The sequence below is a fragment of the Aptenodytes forsteri genome, unplaced genomic scaffold (genome assembly GCF_000699145.1).
Source record: "Aptenodytes forsteri isolate BGI_AS27 unplaced genomic scaffold, ASM69914v1 Scaffold142, whole genome shotgun sequence".
Taxonomy (NCBI): domain Eukaryota; kingdom Metazoa; phylum Chordata; class Aves; order Sphenisciformes; family Spheniscidae; genus Aptenodytes; species Aptenodytes forsteri.
In genome coordinates, this window is record NW_008794598.1 from 5,722,988 (window position 1) to 5,739,728 (window position 16,741).

Sequence of the window (16,741 nt, forward strand, 5' to 3'; positions counted from 1 at the left end):
TAGCAGTGGTTGTGGTTGTTGTTAGCATGGTGGGCTTTGGCTTGGCAGTAGTGGTGGTGGGTGCTGGCATGGTGGGTTTTGTCTTGGCCATGGCTGTGGTGGCTGCTGGTGTTGTGGGTTTTGGCTTGGCTGGGGTTGTCATTGGGAGCGTGGTGGCAGGTTTTGGCTTGACTGTCGTTGTGATGGGTGCTAGCGTTGCGGGTTTTGGCTTGGCTGTTGGGAGCGTGGCTGTGGGTGGTGGCTTGGCTGTAGTGGTTGGGAGCGTGGTGGTGGGTGGTGGTTTGGCTGTGGTGGTGGATTGTGGCCTGGCTGTGGTTGGAAGTGTGGTTGTGGGTGGTGGCTTGGCTGTGGTTGGGAGCGTGGTTGTGGTTGGTGGTTTGGCTGTGGTTGGAAGTGTGGTTTTGGGTGGTGGCTTGGCTGTGGTTGGGATTGTAGTTGCGGGTGGTGGCTTGGCTGTGGTTGTGGTTGGGAGCGTGGTTGTGGGTCTTGGCTTGGCTGCGGTGGGCACTGGTGTTGCGGGTTCTGGTTTGGCTGTGGTTGTGGTGGGCACTGGTGTTGCGGGTTCTGGTTTGGCTGTGGTTGTGGTGGGCACTGGTGTTGCGGGTTCTGGTTTGGCTGTGGTTGTGGGTTTTGGTGTGGCTGTGGTTGGGGTGGATGGGCTTGCCTTTGTTGTCACAGGGGCTGGAGTGGTCTCTTCTACAGTGGGTTCTGGTAAGAGACGAAAAGTGCCGTGGGTTAGGGCTGGGGTCAGCTGACCTCAACAGATCCCCTGCACTGAGCAGGGCCAGCAGAAATCAGCTGGGGGGTGAAGCAGCAGCCAATCCCTCTCAGGTCACTCTGGGCCATCCCCCACACTCTGGGATTCCCAACCTGGAGACATCTCATCTCCCTCACACAACCTCCTGCCCCTTGGGATCAGGGCGTCCTCATGGGACAACAATTGCTGGCTAAGGGGGTACGAGGTCCTTGTCTGATCCTCCTCATCTTGAGGCAGCTGACCTGTCTTAGGGGCTGCCATCGCACCCGATGTCTCATGATCCAGCCCTGGAACTGCTGGTCCAGGGCTTCCTGATAGCTCCAGGAGGGTTCAGAGCTTGGACCCCAATCCAGGGGTCCGAGTCCCAGCAGCCTGTCAAGGGACACGTGCCACTTTGCTTCACTTACCACACAAGGAGTTGACACAGACTCTACCCTCGGGACATTGCGAGCATGAGGGTCCTTCCTTGTACGGCTTTCGGCCTTTCATATTACCCCTGGAAGCAGAAGACGCCAAGAAAAAGAAGGTGTGAGGAGAGGGGGAAACACCCATCCCAAAGAGGGGGTCTGATTCAACTGGAATATCCCAGCCAAGGCAAAACTCAGGATTAATGTAAAAAGCAGGTCTTGGTCTCCTGCCACAGACTGTCAGTGCCGTTTACTCAACAGCCTGACCCCAAGGCTGCTAAAACCAGGGGAGACAGCTCCATGGACCAGATCCTTCCCCACCCCTTAGAATAGAGCAGTCGTTGGGCATCTGGACACGTGATTTCATCTCCCTTCTGCTCAAGACCCCTAAGAAGGTCAGCAGCAACCGGCCGCTCTTGTTGGTCTCACCAGCTCCAAGCAAGTGGTCCCCAAGGCTAGTCCCAGAGCTTTGCAAGCAGCCACCCACCTCTCCTCCCATGTCCAACCCTTCCTGCTGGTGCAAACGTGCTTCTCCACCCCAGGCGACTGCTGCTGCCGACGGGGAAGAACAAGACACAGAGCAGGGAGCTGCCGGTTGTACCCTCAGCTACTGCAGCATCAGCCTTGGGCAGCTCTCGGCGGGGACCCCCCTCCTCAGGTCTGGGCCAGGAGCTGAACCAGACCTCAGCAGTCGCAATCACGGGCAAGGATCACCACACAACCCTTCCTTCCTCTGTGACCAACCCAAGATAACAAAGGCCTTTCTTGGAATTGCTTCGCTTTTCTTTCTGAACAAGGCCAAATCCTGCTCTGCTATAGGGACTGAAGGAAGGACATTTCCAGCACAGAAACCCCGTCAAGATGCACCAAGCCACGCGAGGCATGGGACTTACGGGGGATAATAGTTGCAAACAAGCAGGTACATGTCTTCTGTTTCAATTCCATCGATCGTCTCACAAAACTTGGCCCCACAGCCGATCTGATGGGTGCTTGCCCAGACCACCTAAGGCAAAGACCAGGGGTGAAGGTGAGGTGACTGGAGGAAGGCGGACACCCTGTTGGCAATCTGTCCCCTGGCCTTGAAGGCTGCTCTGTCACCACACCAACGTCCCCCTCATCTCAGTGTGTGCCCCAGATCCCACATCCCCACGTTGCTTTAGCATTCAGGATCCTGCCCCTTGCCCCTGCCTGGATCACCTTCCCAACCTAGGGCTGCAGTCCGCACATCCAAGTGCCACAGCTTTCCTACCATATAGTCTACCCAGGTAGAGCATCACCATCTCTGCTTTGGTCCTGCAACCCTCCATGCATCCATCCTCATATTTACCACCACCATCTCTGCTCCTCCTTGCTCCCACCCTAGCTGTGAAGAAACACCGAGACCTCGTATCTCTGCCTAAGACAAGCTGGCACCCAGCTCTGCCGAGTAGCCAAAAAGGGCTGCAGAGCTTGTTTAAAAGAGGTCTTCTCCAAAAAGGCTGGTCGTGGCTGGCGCCATGCCCAAGCCCCCCTGTATCGTTGTGATTCCTGCCTCGTTCCCCATCCCTTTGCAAAGACTCTGGGAGGAGCTGGGGCTCTGGTACAGCTCCTTTCCCGACAACTCCATCCCTCTGCCCCACCAGCTTGGTACCTGGGTGTAGTGGCCGCACATCTGCCCGGGGACACACGTGGAAGTCGTCAGATTGTAGTATTTCTCCTCCCCATTCCAGTCTTCCACAGCGAATTCCAGGTCCAGGGTTGGGGCCATAGCAAAGAGGTTTTCCCCCCGTCGTCCCCTCTCCTTGTTGTGGTCCCAGATGCACTTCTCTGCATAGGCTTGAGCAAAGGCCTCCAGCTCCGTGTCCCAGCTCTGAAAGGAGCTCGGCATCAGCATACGGAGAGGGACACGGGGCTCTCCGACATACACAAGGACCGCTGGGCTCTCTGGCCACAATTTCCCCATTCATGAGTAAAATTCAAATCCCTACCCAACACAGTCCTCAGGAGAGGGGAGCTCCACAGCCAGTCCCAGCACAAACCAAACCTTAGCTTATAGGTCAAACAGGAGGTCAGTGCATCAGCACAGCTCTCACAACGTTGCCCGGAGCATCTCTATCATCATCATGGAGCATCCTCAACTCAGCGTGGAGAAACCGTGGAGTCGGATGAAAGAAGGCAGGAAACTCACCCTGGGTCACACAGGAGGGGGCCTGGGGACATCCCTCTTTGACCAGGGTGGGGATGGGAGGAGAGCGGGACACATCTTCCCCAGCAGCTGCACAGAGCCTGGGAGCACGCGCTCCTGGGAAACATCATCTGTTCGCCTGGATCCAAGACGTGGCCGGCCGGCTGCCTGCCAAGAGCCCCCTCCGGAGCGGCAGGGGCCCTGCCGCCAGCTAAGCCCACCGGCCCGCAGTCCCCCGCCGGCCGCGTTGATACGCGGGAGGAGGAGGAGGAGAGGTTTTCTCGCAGGGAGGCATACGGGGAACCCTACGCTGCAGCTGTTTGGACTGTCCTTGCACCATTTGATGGAGACAGCAGCTTTGCTTCTGCACTGAGCTGGAAGGCAGCCCAGCAACCGGCAGATCCTAAGAGGGGGACCTTCCCGGCCGGAGCCAGGGCTGGATCCAAAGGGGGACAGGGCATGGCCCTGATGCAGAGCACGTCACCATCAGGGTGTTGGGGGGATGTGGACAGGCCCTTGAGCAGCAGCGCTAAGGGACTCGGGGGGGAAGGAAACACCAAAGTATCTGGATGGGCGCACAGAGTGTTGGTTGACCTCCCACCACGGCCCCAAGCCAGGCTGAGAGCGATGGCTGGAAACCCAGTTTGAGGAGTGCACGCCCCTCTCCCTCCGGCATGGAGCTGGGCTCCATAAACAGGGGACTCACACCTGCAGGATTTGCCTCATTAAAAAAGAAAAGTGGCTTTAGACTATGTATCCCCCCCATCGCCTAACTATTTCCACAGCAACCAGATCCATGTCCCAAACAGAAGCGCGGGCTCACCTCAGCCAGGCACGGTGCCACGGCAGCAGGTGAACTTGGAGGTGAAGACAGCCCAAGCAAACGTCCTGGGAGGGAGGCAAGGACGGCACCCTCATGGAAAACCTCTGCTGCTGTAAGCTAGACATTTGTTGTGCTTCCAAAAAAAAAAAGCCTTTGGCTCTGGACCGTGAGCGGGTCCTGTATGTTTAAGCAGAAGCAGAGCAACGCTGTGGACTGGAGTATCTCAAAGCACGCGATCTGCAATCAAAGCTTCAGCCAGGAGCAGCAGTCACTGGTTCAGAATTGCTGCTGGCTTAAGGACCCTGAGAGATTTTTTCCCTCAGGCGTTCTCTAAGGCTTTGGTTCCAAAACCCTTATTCTCCAAGTTTTCCGTGCCTTGCTCTGGCGGTTGTCGTGGGATCGTGGTGCTTAGGGTCCTCGCTCTATCCCCTTTGAGTCTGAAGTCACTAGTCAGACCCCCTATACCTGAACAGAGCTTTTTCCTTCATTTGCTCAGCAAGCTCCCATTTACCAGCCCACAAAGGTTTAATTCAGCCTCTGCAACTTTTGGGCCAGGCAGGGAGTTCTCCTCCAAGCACTCGGTGACCGAAAGAGCAAAGCACTCCAACTATCCATGATAAACGCTTGTCCTCCTCCTCCACGCGTGTTGCAAACAGTGAGGAAAATCACATGCGGTGCAAGATAAGACACGATAGCCGAATTTTAATCAAATCAAGGGTCCAAAAAAGACAAAAAGCGGCACTAGCTCGAGAACTCATTTTTGCTGCCACTGCAGCCGCAAGTGATGGCGGGCACCTGACTCAGTTTCCCCAAGCAAAATGGGAGATCCCTCACTTCCAAGACAGCCATGCACAAGTCATGGTGGGGATTAGGAGAGTGATGGAAAGCCCAAATAACTGAATGACCTAGTTGTCATGTTTGAAGTTGACGTTCCCTCCTATAGATAGAAGCCCATTCACCTGCAAAGGCAAATAAAACGCCCCAGGCGATGCCCCACACAGCAGGATTCCCCCTCCAGCCTGGGGCACCTGCTCACGGCAATGTCTCGCCTGCCTTTCCTCCCCATCACAAGGAGCTCCAGCTGGCGCACACGCGAGTGAGAGCTGCATCGCCCTCACACAGCCCATCAGGGGACTCGGGTCACACTTAGGAACTTCCACAAACAATCAGAGACAACTCTGCAGGTGAAAGCAAACTCATCTCTTCAGAGGGAAGGGAACCCCTTCATTGATACCTAGTTGTAGCCCTACAAAAGAATTGCTCTGCCTCCCCTAAGAACACCGTGATCACTCCTAGCACTAAGATCGAGGCTTGCGCTACACAAACACCCTCCGACATTCCCCTGCAATAAAAGCCACTTACCATCTTCAGCATATCCATAGCAGGAGGAGAGACCTGCGAGCGGTATTTATTATGCCCATCCAAGATTATCTTCTTTTCTTCATCGCTCAGGGACCAGCTCAGCTCCAGCGCTGTGAGCAACAGGAAAACAGGAGGAAGACCTGAGCTCAGCATCGTTCAGCCAGCTTCTGCTCTTAGCAGCCCACGGCTCTGGCAGTCAGATTTAAAGCACCTCCCAAAAGCAAGGAACACCCAACAGCTTGAAGATTGGGGAGGAAATGTATTTCTTTATTAGAGCACTTTCGGAGCCACACGGTACACACCCATCTCACATATTGGCCTTGATGGAGAAGCAGCAGTACGGCTGGTGCCGAGGGTGCAGGGTCCACTCCCCGAGACAGACCCTGTGCCTGAATCACAATCCCCGGATTGGCATTTTTCATCCAAACCTCTGCTGCTCCAAACCTCAGACATCCCCTTAGCCCTCAGTTACGGGTCCTCTCTTCTACCTCCTGTCCCTTTTCTCCTAAACTGTAATAATAATCCCTAAGCAACCAGCAAAGCCCTGTTTTACACGAGGGTCCTCCCCTGTCCCTGGAATGCAGCTGCGTCTAGAAACGAAGGCAACAAGATGCAACTGCTGAGAACAGTTTGCAGCACAGCAACTCCCCAGCTGGGAGTCAGAGCCCACCCTGTCCAGGCCCCTGTCTGTGCACCGGCCGTGTTGGGGGGAGAGCAGTGGGCAGCTGAGGAACGGCCCCCCCGGGGCTCCCCCAGCCTGCTGGGAAGGTGGGGGTAAGCAGAGGGTTGATGCCCCTTCCCCGTGCCATCTGGAGAAGGGCGAGCAGGAGAGGAAGAACAGGATATAGAGCTGAAATTGCCCCCAAAAAAGGGGAGCCGAGAGCCTATAGCTGCCTTCAGGGCTGGCTGGAATCTGCAGGGGCAGGCTGTGCTCCTTCCCCAGGCAGACACCTGGAGGGCTCAACATCAGGTGTCCCGAGTCGCCCCGCCATGGAGACTGTCTGGCAGAGACCCTCCAGCCTGCCTGCAGCCTCTTCCTCCCCATCTGCGATTGTGCAACCGCCCCGGCTCTGCTCCAGGAGCTGCCTTTGGGGATCGCAGGCTATTAGAAAGGATCAGGGGGTGGGCAGCTCTGGCTAGCAGAGCCAAGTTAATCACACGCTGTCGGCTCTGCCTCCCCCTCTCCCCTCCCAGCTCCCCAGGCAACGCTTTGCCATTTTTCCTTTTGCTTTGGACCACGCTGATCACCTCTCTTGCCACAACAGCTCTCCTACTGCTCCCCAAATCTCTTACCTCTGCATATTACCTTCACCTTCGTTAGGTCCAGTGTCTACCATACTCTCAATAGTCCAACAATTTCTGCAAGCAGGGTCTGAGGCTAACAGCTCAACAGGCTACCTTCAACTCATCTGGTCAAACTCAAAGGTTCCCATTTATTGCTAAGGCGAACTGCAGGCCTGGAACCTGGGTCAAGGCAAACCTGTCTCCATCATGAGACACCTCAAAAGCTCTGCTGCCGCATCTCCAGAGACCTGGAGAAACATCTAGAAAGGATCAACACCGGCTCCAACTCCTGTCGGCCAGCTCGCCGTGGCCTGGCTCATGAAGAACGAGGCAGTGCTGAGAAGACCCCAACGCACGTACTGCTCTCTGCAAACGCGATGCGGAGATGAAGGGCCAAGCTCCACGTAGCCCCTGGCACTACAGCATCCCAAGCCTCGCAGGAGATAGCGCAGCAACAAGGATTAAGGAAAATGGGACGCACCGTGCTCGTGGGGAAGAGAAAACAGCCCTGGAGGAGTCACAACCGGGGCACGTGGCTCATGGGGAAGTGTGAGTAACAGCCGATGCACTCGGCAAGGTCAGGCGCAGCTGCTGGCAAAGGGGGTGCAGGGCCATTTCTCAACTCCCCAACCTGCCCCGCCGGCTCTTTCTGGAGCCAATGTCTGAAGCATCGAGATTAACAGCACGAGGTCCAAGCCCCACCCTGGAGCTGACAAGCTCGTGTCCAGCCGGCATTAGGTAAGCGCGTGAGGAATGCGGCTTTGCTTCTGCTCACTCAAGGAACAGCCCGTCCACCGCAGCCCCGGGGAGCCAGCAGCCTCGGCACAGGCGACAGGAGCTGCACGCCGACACCTGACGGGGGGTGCAGGGTCTGGCTCAAGGCCAGTGGGCTCCAGAAAGGCACAGCTCTGCACTGCAGAAGCAACAAAGCCCGGTTTTCTACTGACTCGATGTCTCGAGCGTCTTCAGCGCGGCTTCTCTGGTGCCGAACAAGGCTAACGCATTGTCCCGGTAGTAGCGGGATCTTTCTCTCCTCTACTTGCCTGTTTTTATGAACTCTGGAGGAGCTTATTGTCTTCTACCCCTCAAGGTTTGGCTGAAATAAGCTGAATTGTGAAGGAAGGAGCAGAGGTTGTTATTAGGAAGAAAGGAGGGAGAGGCAGAGCTGTCGCATTGACTTTGTTTAGGGAACCAGGCTAAAACTGACAAAACGTTTTCCAAAGTGTTTCTTTTGACATTTTCCAAACAAAAGTGTTCCGCCTTTTCACTTAAAATGACACTTCCACTTAGAAACAGTGCCCTAAAAAGGGTTAAATAACCCCTCCATGGCAGACATGCAACATGAAAAGAGGAAAAAAAAAAAATCAGCAAAGGGGAAAAGGTGCATTAACGCTTGTATTTAATTGCAAAAAGTAAAAACTTTTTTAATTCTCCTTACATACAAATCTCATTTATTTACACACTTTACAGGCTTTTTCCAAGTATTTACAAAGTTTGCAATATATTAAATTACGACCATCCATAAAATTCTGCATTAAGTGCATATTTACATTCTTTTTTTTATCCGCCACTGAATTTATAGTGTTCAGCATTGAAACAGTCTTTATGCATATATAGCTTTACTTCCCAGCGCCCCTGAGCCTTTGTAACATGCCTCCCCTTCCCCACAGACAGCGAGATAATGCTAAAAATAAATCACCTGTCATTTGTTTGAATCTCCAAAGCAAAGGGGAAGTCCAGCATCTCCCTTGTTTAACTCAGCAGGACAGTAAATCTATCCTTTACAAGAAGGAGTTTCCTGAAGAGGAGAATATATAGTTCTACATGTAAAATTTATGAAGAGGGGAAAGTTTGGTTTGCAGGAAGCAAGAGCTCTTTGTGCGCCCACGGCAAGGCCCACCAAAATGGCCTCACCCCAGAAAGCGCTCGGTTCTCTCTTGGGGGCCACGGGGCTAAACGTGGACCACTGAGCCTGGGATTGGGCGGATCCTGCAAACTTCACTCCCCGGAGCAGCGTTACAGAGGCGAACGCGGGGGTTTAAAGGCAGGATCACCTTTCTGCGATGCTGGAGTTTGTAGAGCTTGCATCTTTAGTAACGAGATGCTCTCCTGCTCCCCACCTCCTCTCGCTCGGGGTGTTCCCACGCCGCCAGCGGGACTTGCTGCGGAAGGGCGTGCAAGGCTTGCTGCTAGAAAGCTGGGGAGGCCAGCCACCAGAGAAGGGAGGTGCTTTGATCCAGCCCAGTAAAACCAGCTTCTCTGCCAGACCATTTCAGCGAGAGGACTAGCGGGAAAAGCTAAAGGCCCGAGACTCCCGGGAAACCCGACCCTAGAAAGGGAATTTGTGTGTGCAATGCCAGTGGGGAGTTAAAAGAAAAAAGAAAAAAAAAAAATCCATAGAAACTGGCAGCTTGGCTCCCGTAGGGGATGCTGATTTCCTGGTACTGAAGTAAGTAATACTACTCCTTTCTCCTCCTTTCAGTTACCCTGAGTTCAGGACTGACCAAGACCAACGGTCAATGACCCCTGCTTTTGGAAACCAGCTTTAAACCACAATCCTCCCGCCCAGCTGACGGGTGACAGCCCATCTTTCTAGCCTGACAAGTGGAGAAAGGACCACTCTGCACCTCTGCCCACTGGGTTCTCGGGTAGCACGGATTCCTGCGCCTCGCTGGTGTGATTTCAGAGCAGCTTTGCAGCCTCTGGGACGTCGGGTGAGCAGGAGTCCATCTCCCAGCTCGCAGGCAAAGAGCTCTAAAGCACACAAATAGTTTTTAAAAAAAGTGGGACGCATGCGTTGACTGGGCACCCCTCTGAGCTGGCCAGGGTGGGGAGTGGGGGCCTGTCCAAACCAGCACATATGCTTGGATACCCGCAAGTGCCAAAGTGAAGCTAGAGGCGAGGGAGACCACGATGGGACGCACACCCTCTGTGACTCGTCCGATCACGTCTGTCACCGCGATGCCTCAATAGCTGAGAAAATAGCCACATTCCCCCCAGTTCAGCCTCAGCAGATCACCGGGAGCCGCCAGGCTCTCTAGGGAAGTCACAGCCTCCTGCAGCCTTTGGAAAGGCTCTGTGAAGCCGGAGCCCCGGATGAGAACGATGACCAGGGCTCGCTTGCAGCCATTTGGCCAAGGTGTCAACATCTCCTTTCGGCCATCCTACTTTTGCCACTTTGGCCTCACCTCTGAGTTTTCCATCCCGGCTCCTCGCCCGTGTTGCGATGCGGAAGGCATTAGCACTACTTCTCTGGCAGCAGAAGACAGGAGCTGCTCTAGAAGCCGTGCTACAGACTGGGGCTCTGCACTCAACAGCGGCTAGGGCCAAAAATCAGCTCTTTATCAGCAGAAGAATTGCCCTCCTGTTTTAGTTTAGCAGCTAATTCCTTACAGCTTTTGGAAGAGGAAGAGAAAATATACTGAAAGTTTAAAAACAAATGATGTAAACTCCAAAGGGAGCAAGGTTGGGACATATGCAATGTATCGCCTAGACACAGATCTGGAAACTTATGCAGAAACCATAAAGTGCACTTGGAAAGCTGATCTGCAAACAGTCCAGCTTCACCATCTTCTGTCCAACCAGCTGCAGCTCTTTGCAGAGGGGAGAAGCAATACGTGAGAGCACTTTTGCTAAGTAGGCACAAACCTGCCCTAGAGCTCCCCCTTTCCCCCCAATCCAAACAGCAACCATAAACAGATCCATTTTCTCTGCTTCTTCCCAAAGGAGCCAGACAGCCACAACGGCTTAAGCGTTACTCACAAAACACGGGCATTTCGCAGACACTTGAGAATTGCCTCCGCAGCTCTTTTACAAGTTACATTCAAGGACACTTAGAAGTAACAACATCACCAAACCACCTGCAATCTCAGCAATAACGGGTCCAGCAGGTTCTCTCCGTATGCATCTCTAACGAAATGCTCTACAGAAATGGATCAGGTACAAAAGCAGTAAGAGGTGAAGTAGCCTTGTCAGCCTTTGAATTTGACTTGAGAAGCTGCCAAAGTGTAAATAGCAACAGTCACTAACGAGGCCCTAATTCTGCCATCACCAAACTCATGAATTTCCATGAACTAAGACCCAGGCTTTAAGAGGAGGGAGAGGGGTGGCGTGTGTGTCTTGGCACGTACAAGATTGCATGTAGTGTCACAAGTGTAAAACACACCCCAAGCATTAACAATACTAGCAGAAGTCTTATTAATCCAATTCCCTTTAATATTTTGCTACAAATTAAATTAGTCCTTTTCTGTCCTGAGAGAGTCAGACTCTCCCCCTTTGGTTCTACTAGATCTGGTGCGTGTTGGTCCAGTGTCGAGGGCCAGGCACGCAGACTGACCGGGGTGCTGGGGTTGTCCTTATTTGTTTACAGGAGAAAAAACAAGCGTTATGCATAGAAATGTTTGTAGCGTCAAGGCCTCAGACTAAATTCTTTGGAGCAGGAACTGTCCTCTGCCTTATCCTTGTACGGGAGCGTCATCCCACTTGGCAGCTTTTGTCAGACCCTAATAAGATTAGTACGATGTTTGCTCCCATTCTCCTGGTCTTGCTCAAAAACAAACACTGGACAGACATTTTTCCAATCTGTCATTTTATGCGTACCTAAAATATTTACAGAGGAAAAGGTTCTCGCTCCTGAGAACAGAGTTAACTTGCTTTCAAACAAAACCCCTCCCAATTCCATATTAACAACTGTGAGAGTATGTCCTGAACCCCAGCCCTGGCCTATGAGTTCAGCCTGACACATCTGTAAATGATCTTCAACAGCAGGATCAGACCCAAAGGATCAGACTTGGAAGGGACCGCAGCATCCGCAGCCTGCAAACACTGAAACCGAGCCTCTCTCAGGGCATTGGATAAAGCAGTGCTCAAGCAACAGGAAGCATGCGAAGGCAGCTTGGAAAGGACTCAGGAAAAAACCAACGTTCATTCTGAAGACAGAGTTCCAGGTCTGGAAGGAGTTGATGCAAAAAATGCCAGGGATGAGGAAGTTTTCAGGTGCTCCCGTAGGTACCCTGGGCTGGGAACGCAGGCGGCACCTCTCAAAGCAAGGAGTATATGAGAACGGTCATGCAGCCCTGGTGTCTTAGGTGCACAATCAGAAGATGAAACTTGTACAGAGCTGCTCTGCACCTAGCCCCTTCTCCATCCAGAACTACCGCACTCTCGGCACCATCACCGCTAAAACTTGCACCAGTATTTTTGTAGGAAAGGAGGTGGGGGAAAAAAAAAAGCAGTTACTATTTGACTCACTCACAACCTGCTGATAGAGGACCGCAGAAGAGCGATCACAAGACACAAAGAAGAGGCCTGAACAGATTCTTTTGGTACAAGAACGATGCAGTGGGTGAGGGTCTCTGCCCTTAGGCTGCAAGGCTCATCTCAGCCCTGGAGCACGGAGCCGAGATTGGCTTTGCGGGGCACACTACTGAGGCACACAGCTATGTACGTGATGGAGGGATGGGGTGGAGTTGGGACACATCACCATTCATTCCCTTTATAGAGCTAGCCTGACAAGACAGGCTCAAAGCTTCCTCCTCAGGAGGAATGTACACAGAAATGTCACACACCCCCTCCACTCCCAAACCCCCCAGGAAGTTTCAGAAGTGCCATAATTCACAAAGGACACAAGGTGAATCTCATCCTGAGAAATCCCTCCGTTGCTCCTGGAAAAAACCCTTTGCTGCAAACCCAGGGCTTACCTGAGGGGACAGGGAAGGTCATAAATAGCTTGCGCTTCTCCCAAAATACATTTGAGGAAAGGCAAAGAATTACCTCAAGGGTCAGGAAAACAGTCATTTTTAAACACTGTAAACATGCAGGGTGGCAAAGCTGCCTGCCCCAGTTGCCCCAGCTCTATCGCTTTCAAGACGTTGCCTTGGCTTCAAAGCTGAAAGTCTTCTTGTCCTGGAAACAGCTCTGTTTTCCCACCCCACCGTCCTTAGCTAGCAGCTCCGTCGCAAACAACCGCCGGCTCTGTCCCTTTGGCCATGAAGCTCATCGTCCAGTAATCTGCGCTGGCATAACCTTTGGAAGATGCAACAGAGGCCGTATTAGATGAATCCGTGTTTACTGACTGCTCACATTTCCCATGAAGCGATGGGGGTACGCAGAAGCTCTTTGGAAAGACACCGCCCTCAATGACATGCTGGGTTTGCAACACCCAGCAGAGCATTGTGCCTTGCGTAGCCCACACTGCTCGGTTTTCACACTGAGCATCTCATGGTATCCTGTTGTTTGTGTTCCAGGTCACAAACTCCCAGTCCAGAATGATCACTCCTCTGTACTGCTACAAGCAGGCACACACCAGTTTGGAGGTGGTAATGGCACCCACCACCTTCTCAGGTGTCAGACAGAAAAGACCCAGCTGGAAGCAGTCTCCTGACTCCAAGGGATCTCCCAGACCCTGCATGCTACAGCACCGGTACTCACCCAAATCTCCAGCTTCCAGCTCCACCTTGAACATCTCACAGTGTCCTCTGCACTTGTCCAGAGGTACAACAGTCAGGGTGAGCTGTCCACTTCCAACAGCAAAGAGGCTGTGCAAACTGTAGCTCTAGGATGAGAGGACAATATTTCAAAAGCCTTGCTAGCTTTTCTTGGGTCTGTCTGATGAAACAAGCCCTGCAGCAAGGTGACCACAGGTTTGCTGCTCCCTCCAGTTACCAGTAGATCATAGCTGAGGTCAGCTGCATGCAAGGGTCCTCCTCCCCTCTTCTGTCCAAGGCAATGCAGACCCTCCACACCCACAAAGCCCGCAAGAAGACGAAGGAGGAGATCAGGCTAGAAGCCTGAAGTGTCACTATCTTCAGTGAAACGGCTCCATGGCAGGTATCTCAGAATGGGTGAGACTTAGTGCCAGGAACAGCTCCTAAAACACAACTCTTAAATGAATTCTGCCCAACTGTACACAAAAAGACCATCCCCTCACCCAGCTCCAGAGCAAGGCCAGGACATAAATGTGAACAGAGCTGGGACACCACACAGGCATCTCTAACTGCTGAGGGAGATGGACGCGGTGTACCACCTGCACAAAACTAGACAGGACTTCTGGGTAGTACAGCAACCTTGAGCTGCCACATTACGCAGGGGTGGACAGAACTGATACAACCCTAAATCCTTCTATCAGGATTGTATCAGCTGAAAATGTCCTGCAAATCCCCCAAAGACTTGGAGCTTCTGGAGGACAATTCACAGACAGGGAGATAATGTCTCCGAGATGAATTTCTCACCTTATTCCCCAAATCTGGATGGTGGATGAGGAAGCAGCTCTCCAGGGACACTGTCTTGGGGAAGGACAGCAAAGAGGAAGTGGGGAAAAATTCCTGCAGAATCCGAGTTTTATTCACAGATTTATTCCTAAATAAAACAAACCAACCCATATTAAAGAAATATCATGCGATGATAATGCTTGTATTTAAAAGGCTACTTCCAAGATCAAAATTCTTCACAAATATTCATGCTTGATAAACAGCCTGCTGATAGACTAGCCCCTAGGAGCAAAATTCGACCTCTCAGCTTCTAAACTTGTGCTCCTTCATATCTTCCTCTTAGTACCTGCAGCAGGAGCACGTAAACAGGGAACATACAGATCATCATGGATGCCTAAACTTAATTTCCCTCCCCTCTTCCCTTAAAATGATCTGAGTCATTGATCGGATCCATTAATTACAAAAGATGCAGAGAGGTGGCATTGTACACAACCCTAACTGAAACCACATGGCAAGGCAGGGGGAACCCAAGTCTATTCTCTAGGCCAGGGAATGCAACTGGAAAAGGCAGGATGGGGCTTGTTATTTTTACATCTCTGTCTAGTGGCTTGACATGATTAATACTTCTGTACCCTGATCATCCGCCTACCAGTGCTGCGGTCGAGAAGCGCAGCAAGAAGATCCCATCTAAGCATTAGCCAAAGCACAGACTCTACCACGCCCTTCTCCAAGTCTACTTGGACACTGCTCCTTTGCTCGTACAAACGTGCTAGAGAGCCTGCTCCACACCAGGTGGCACCTTCCCACATCGCTTCTCACTCTTCTCCACATGAAAAGACTTGGCTAACACACTGGGTTGCTCTGCAACCTTAGAGAGCTCTGAATTGTTCAAATGTCTTGTAGCCACGCTAAGGGCTTTAGCGCAGTTAACAAAGGGCCAGGATTAGGGTAGGCCGTTTTTCCTGCATGAGACCAGACACAAATTACAGGATCCCTTAGCTTTCTGTTTCTTCTCAGTGTTTTGCAAAAGTCATGGCTCCTCTTCTCAGTCAGCGCTAATGGTGGAGCATTTCCACTGAGCAGACAGAGGTGATTAGAAATGTAAACCCGTTGCCTCATGTGATCAGACCACAGCCCAGATGATTAACGTACGGCCTGAAGAACAGGACCGAGCAGTCACTGCAGGCAGACAGAAGACTAACCTGCTCCTGTTCCCCTTCCCTCCAGCTAAAGTGCAACTTGCAAGCTCCTGGTAGTTCGCGCAAGCAAAAAGCCTGGGCACCCCTGCAGAAAGGATGTATACATCTGTCAGGTGTTTTGCCTTTGACTCACCAGGGAAAGAAAAACGGGCAGCTCCACAACTCAGCTGAATTCTCTTCTATTATAACCTCTGCCAGTTCTGGATCCTGGGACTGAAAATGCTTCAGTTCTTCATAGGAGAGATGCTGCCCTGTCTTAAACGACACAAAACAAAGATAAAAGCTGTGCACCTGGGGTTCCTCCCTGCTCCCATTTCCATCCCGCCAAAGAACGTCCAAGAGGCACATCTGGATCGCTAAGTTTCCAACCACAATGATAATTAGTCAGAGGAACAACTTGCTGAGGATGCAGTGAGCTCCTCACTCCCTGACATCTTTAAACTAGGGCTAAACGTCGTCTTAGATATACGTTCTACCTCAATCAGCAGTTTGTGGTTGAAAATACCGGACAGGGATCTTTGGCTGGTACTATTCAAGAGTTCAGACTAATCATCCAGCCTTTCAAATCCATGCATTACCTTGATTAGAAAAGGCTGAGACCTCTGGAGCTTTTCTGATAGTTCTTCGAAGTCTGTCACTATCTGAAGGCTTTTCACAGCAGAACAGACCGTGCAGTTTGCGGGAAGCGTAGAAGTGTTCTGTCTGCAACCTGCTGCCCACCAGTCCTGGCATTCTTGGGAGGAAACAAGAGAAACATGTTTAATAAGACCAAAAATGAAATGGAAAGGAGACAGACTCGATGATAAACTCATTGTCCCTAACATGAAACACGGAGATTTCTTATAGCTTCCGATGGCTATAAGTTACTCAAAAAGAGCAAGCTTCACCAGGGCAGGGAACTCATCACCGAACGTTTCCAGCACAGGCTGAAGACTTTGGAGATACGGCTCGGGGTTGTGACAAATGGGAGAGCTTCATGGAAATTCCAATTCTCTGTATATATGAGGCATACAGGCTAAGTTACCCTTTCATTATCAACAGAAGGATGGCAACCACCATATATAGTGCAAAAAAGCTGAAATAAGTCCACAAGCAAAAGAGCAATCCCCACACGTTATCAAGGAGACACCAAGAAGGCATGAGGAACCCCTGGACCACAACTAAATTTTAAATCCGTTTTAAATTCCAGAAATCGTTGTTACACCACAATCGGCTGAACTGGCCTACAATGAACGCTGCATATGTTTACACCTTCAAAAATTCAACTTTTACGCGAAACCATTACTTGATGCCTATATCCTGCCTCCCTCCTCCAACTTAACAGCCCTCCCAGCACAAAAAAGTAAGTAAACATTGACAGAAGAGACCTGTTGCAGCGCTGAATGAACAGGACAAGAGCCGATAATGCTGAATGCCCCACGTATTTCTATGCTAAAGGATCGGCAGGGGCAGCCGCCGCAGCAAAAGGACACAGCTCTCATTTCGTGGCAGGGACAGCCCCGGTTCTGCCGCCTTTATCCAATGGGGAGATGTTTAA

General features: G+C 51.9%; 2 protein-coding genes across 2 annotated transcripts in view; both read right to left on the reverse strand.

The window, feature by feature from the left end:
• The window catches only part of PI16 (peptidase inhibitor 16), a 6,364-nt gene extending 697 nt beyond the window's left edge, over positions 1-5,667 (reverse strand). The window contains exons 1-5 of the mRNA XM_009272965.1: positions 5,514-5,667; positions 2,795-3,013; positions 2,058-2,167; positions 1,165-1,253; positions 200-708 (exon numbers count right to left, since the gene is read on the reverse strand). Coding sequence (XP_009271240.1) covers positions 200-708; positions 1,165-1,253; positions 2,058-2,167; positions 2,795-3,013; positions 5,514-5,666 — 1,080 coding nt within the window. The 5' untranslated portion in view covers position 5,667. The remainder of the gene's footprint in view (positions 1-199; positions 709-1,164; positions 1,254-2,057; positions 2,168-2,794; positions 3,014-5,513) is intronic.
• A 2,507-nt stretch (positions 5,668-8,174) lies between these two features.
• The window catches only part of CUNH6orf89 (chromosome unknown C6orf89 homolog), a 21,119-nt gene continuing 12,552 nt past the window's right edge, over positions 8,175-16,741 (reverse strand). The window contains exons 3-7 of the mRNA XM_009272872.2: positions 15,783-15,937; positions 15,338-15,459; positions 14,027-14,153; positions 13,227-13,350; positions 8,175-12,821 (exon numbers count right to left, since the gene is read on the reverse strand). Coding sequence (XP_009271147.1) covers positions 12,736-12,821; positions 13,227-13,350; positions 14,027-14,153; positions 15,338-15,459; positions 15,783-15,937 — 614 coding nt within the window. The 3' untranslated portion in view covers positions 8,175-12,735. The remainder of the gene's footprint in view (positions 12,822-13,226; positions 13,351-14,026; positions 14,154-15,337; positions 15,460-15,782; positions 15,938-16,741) is intronic.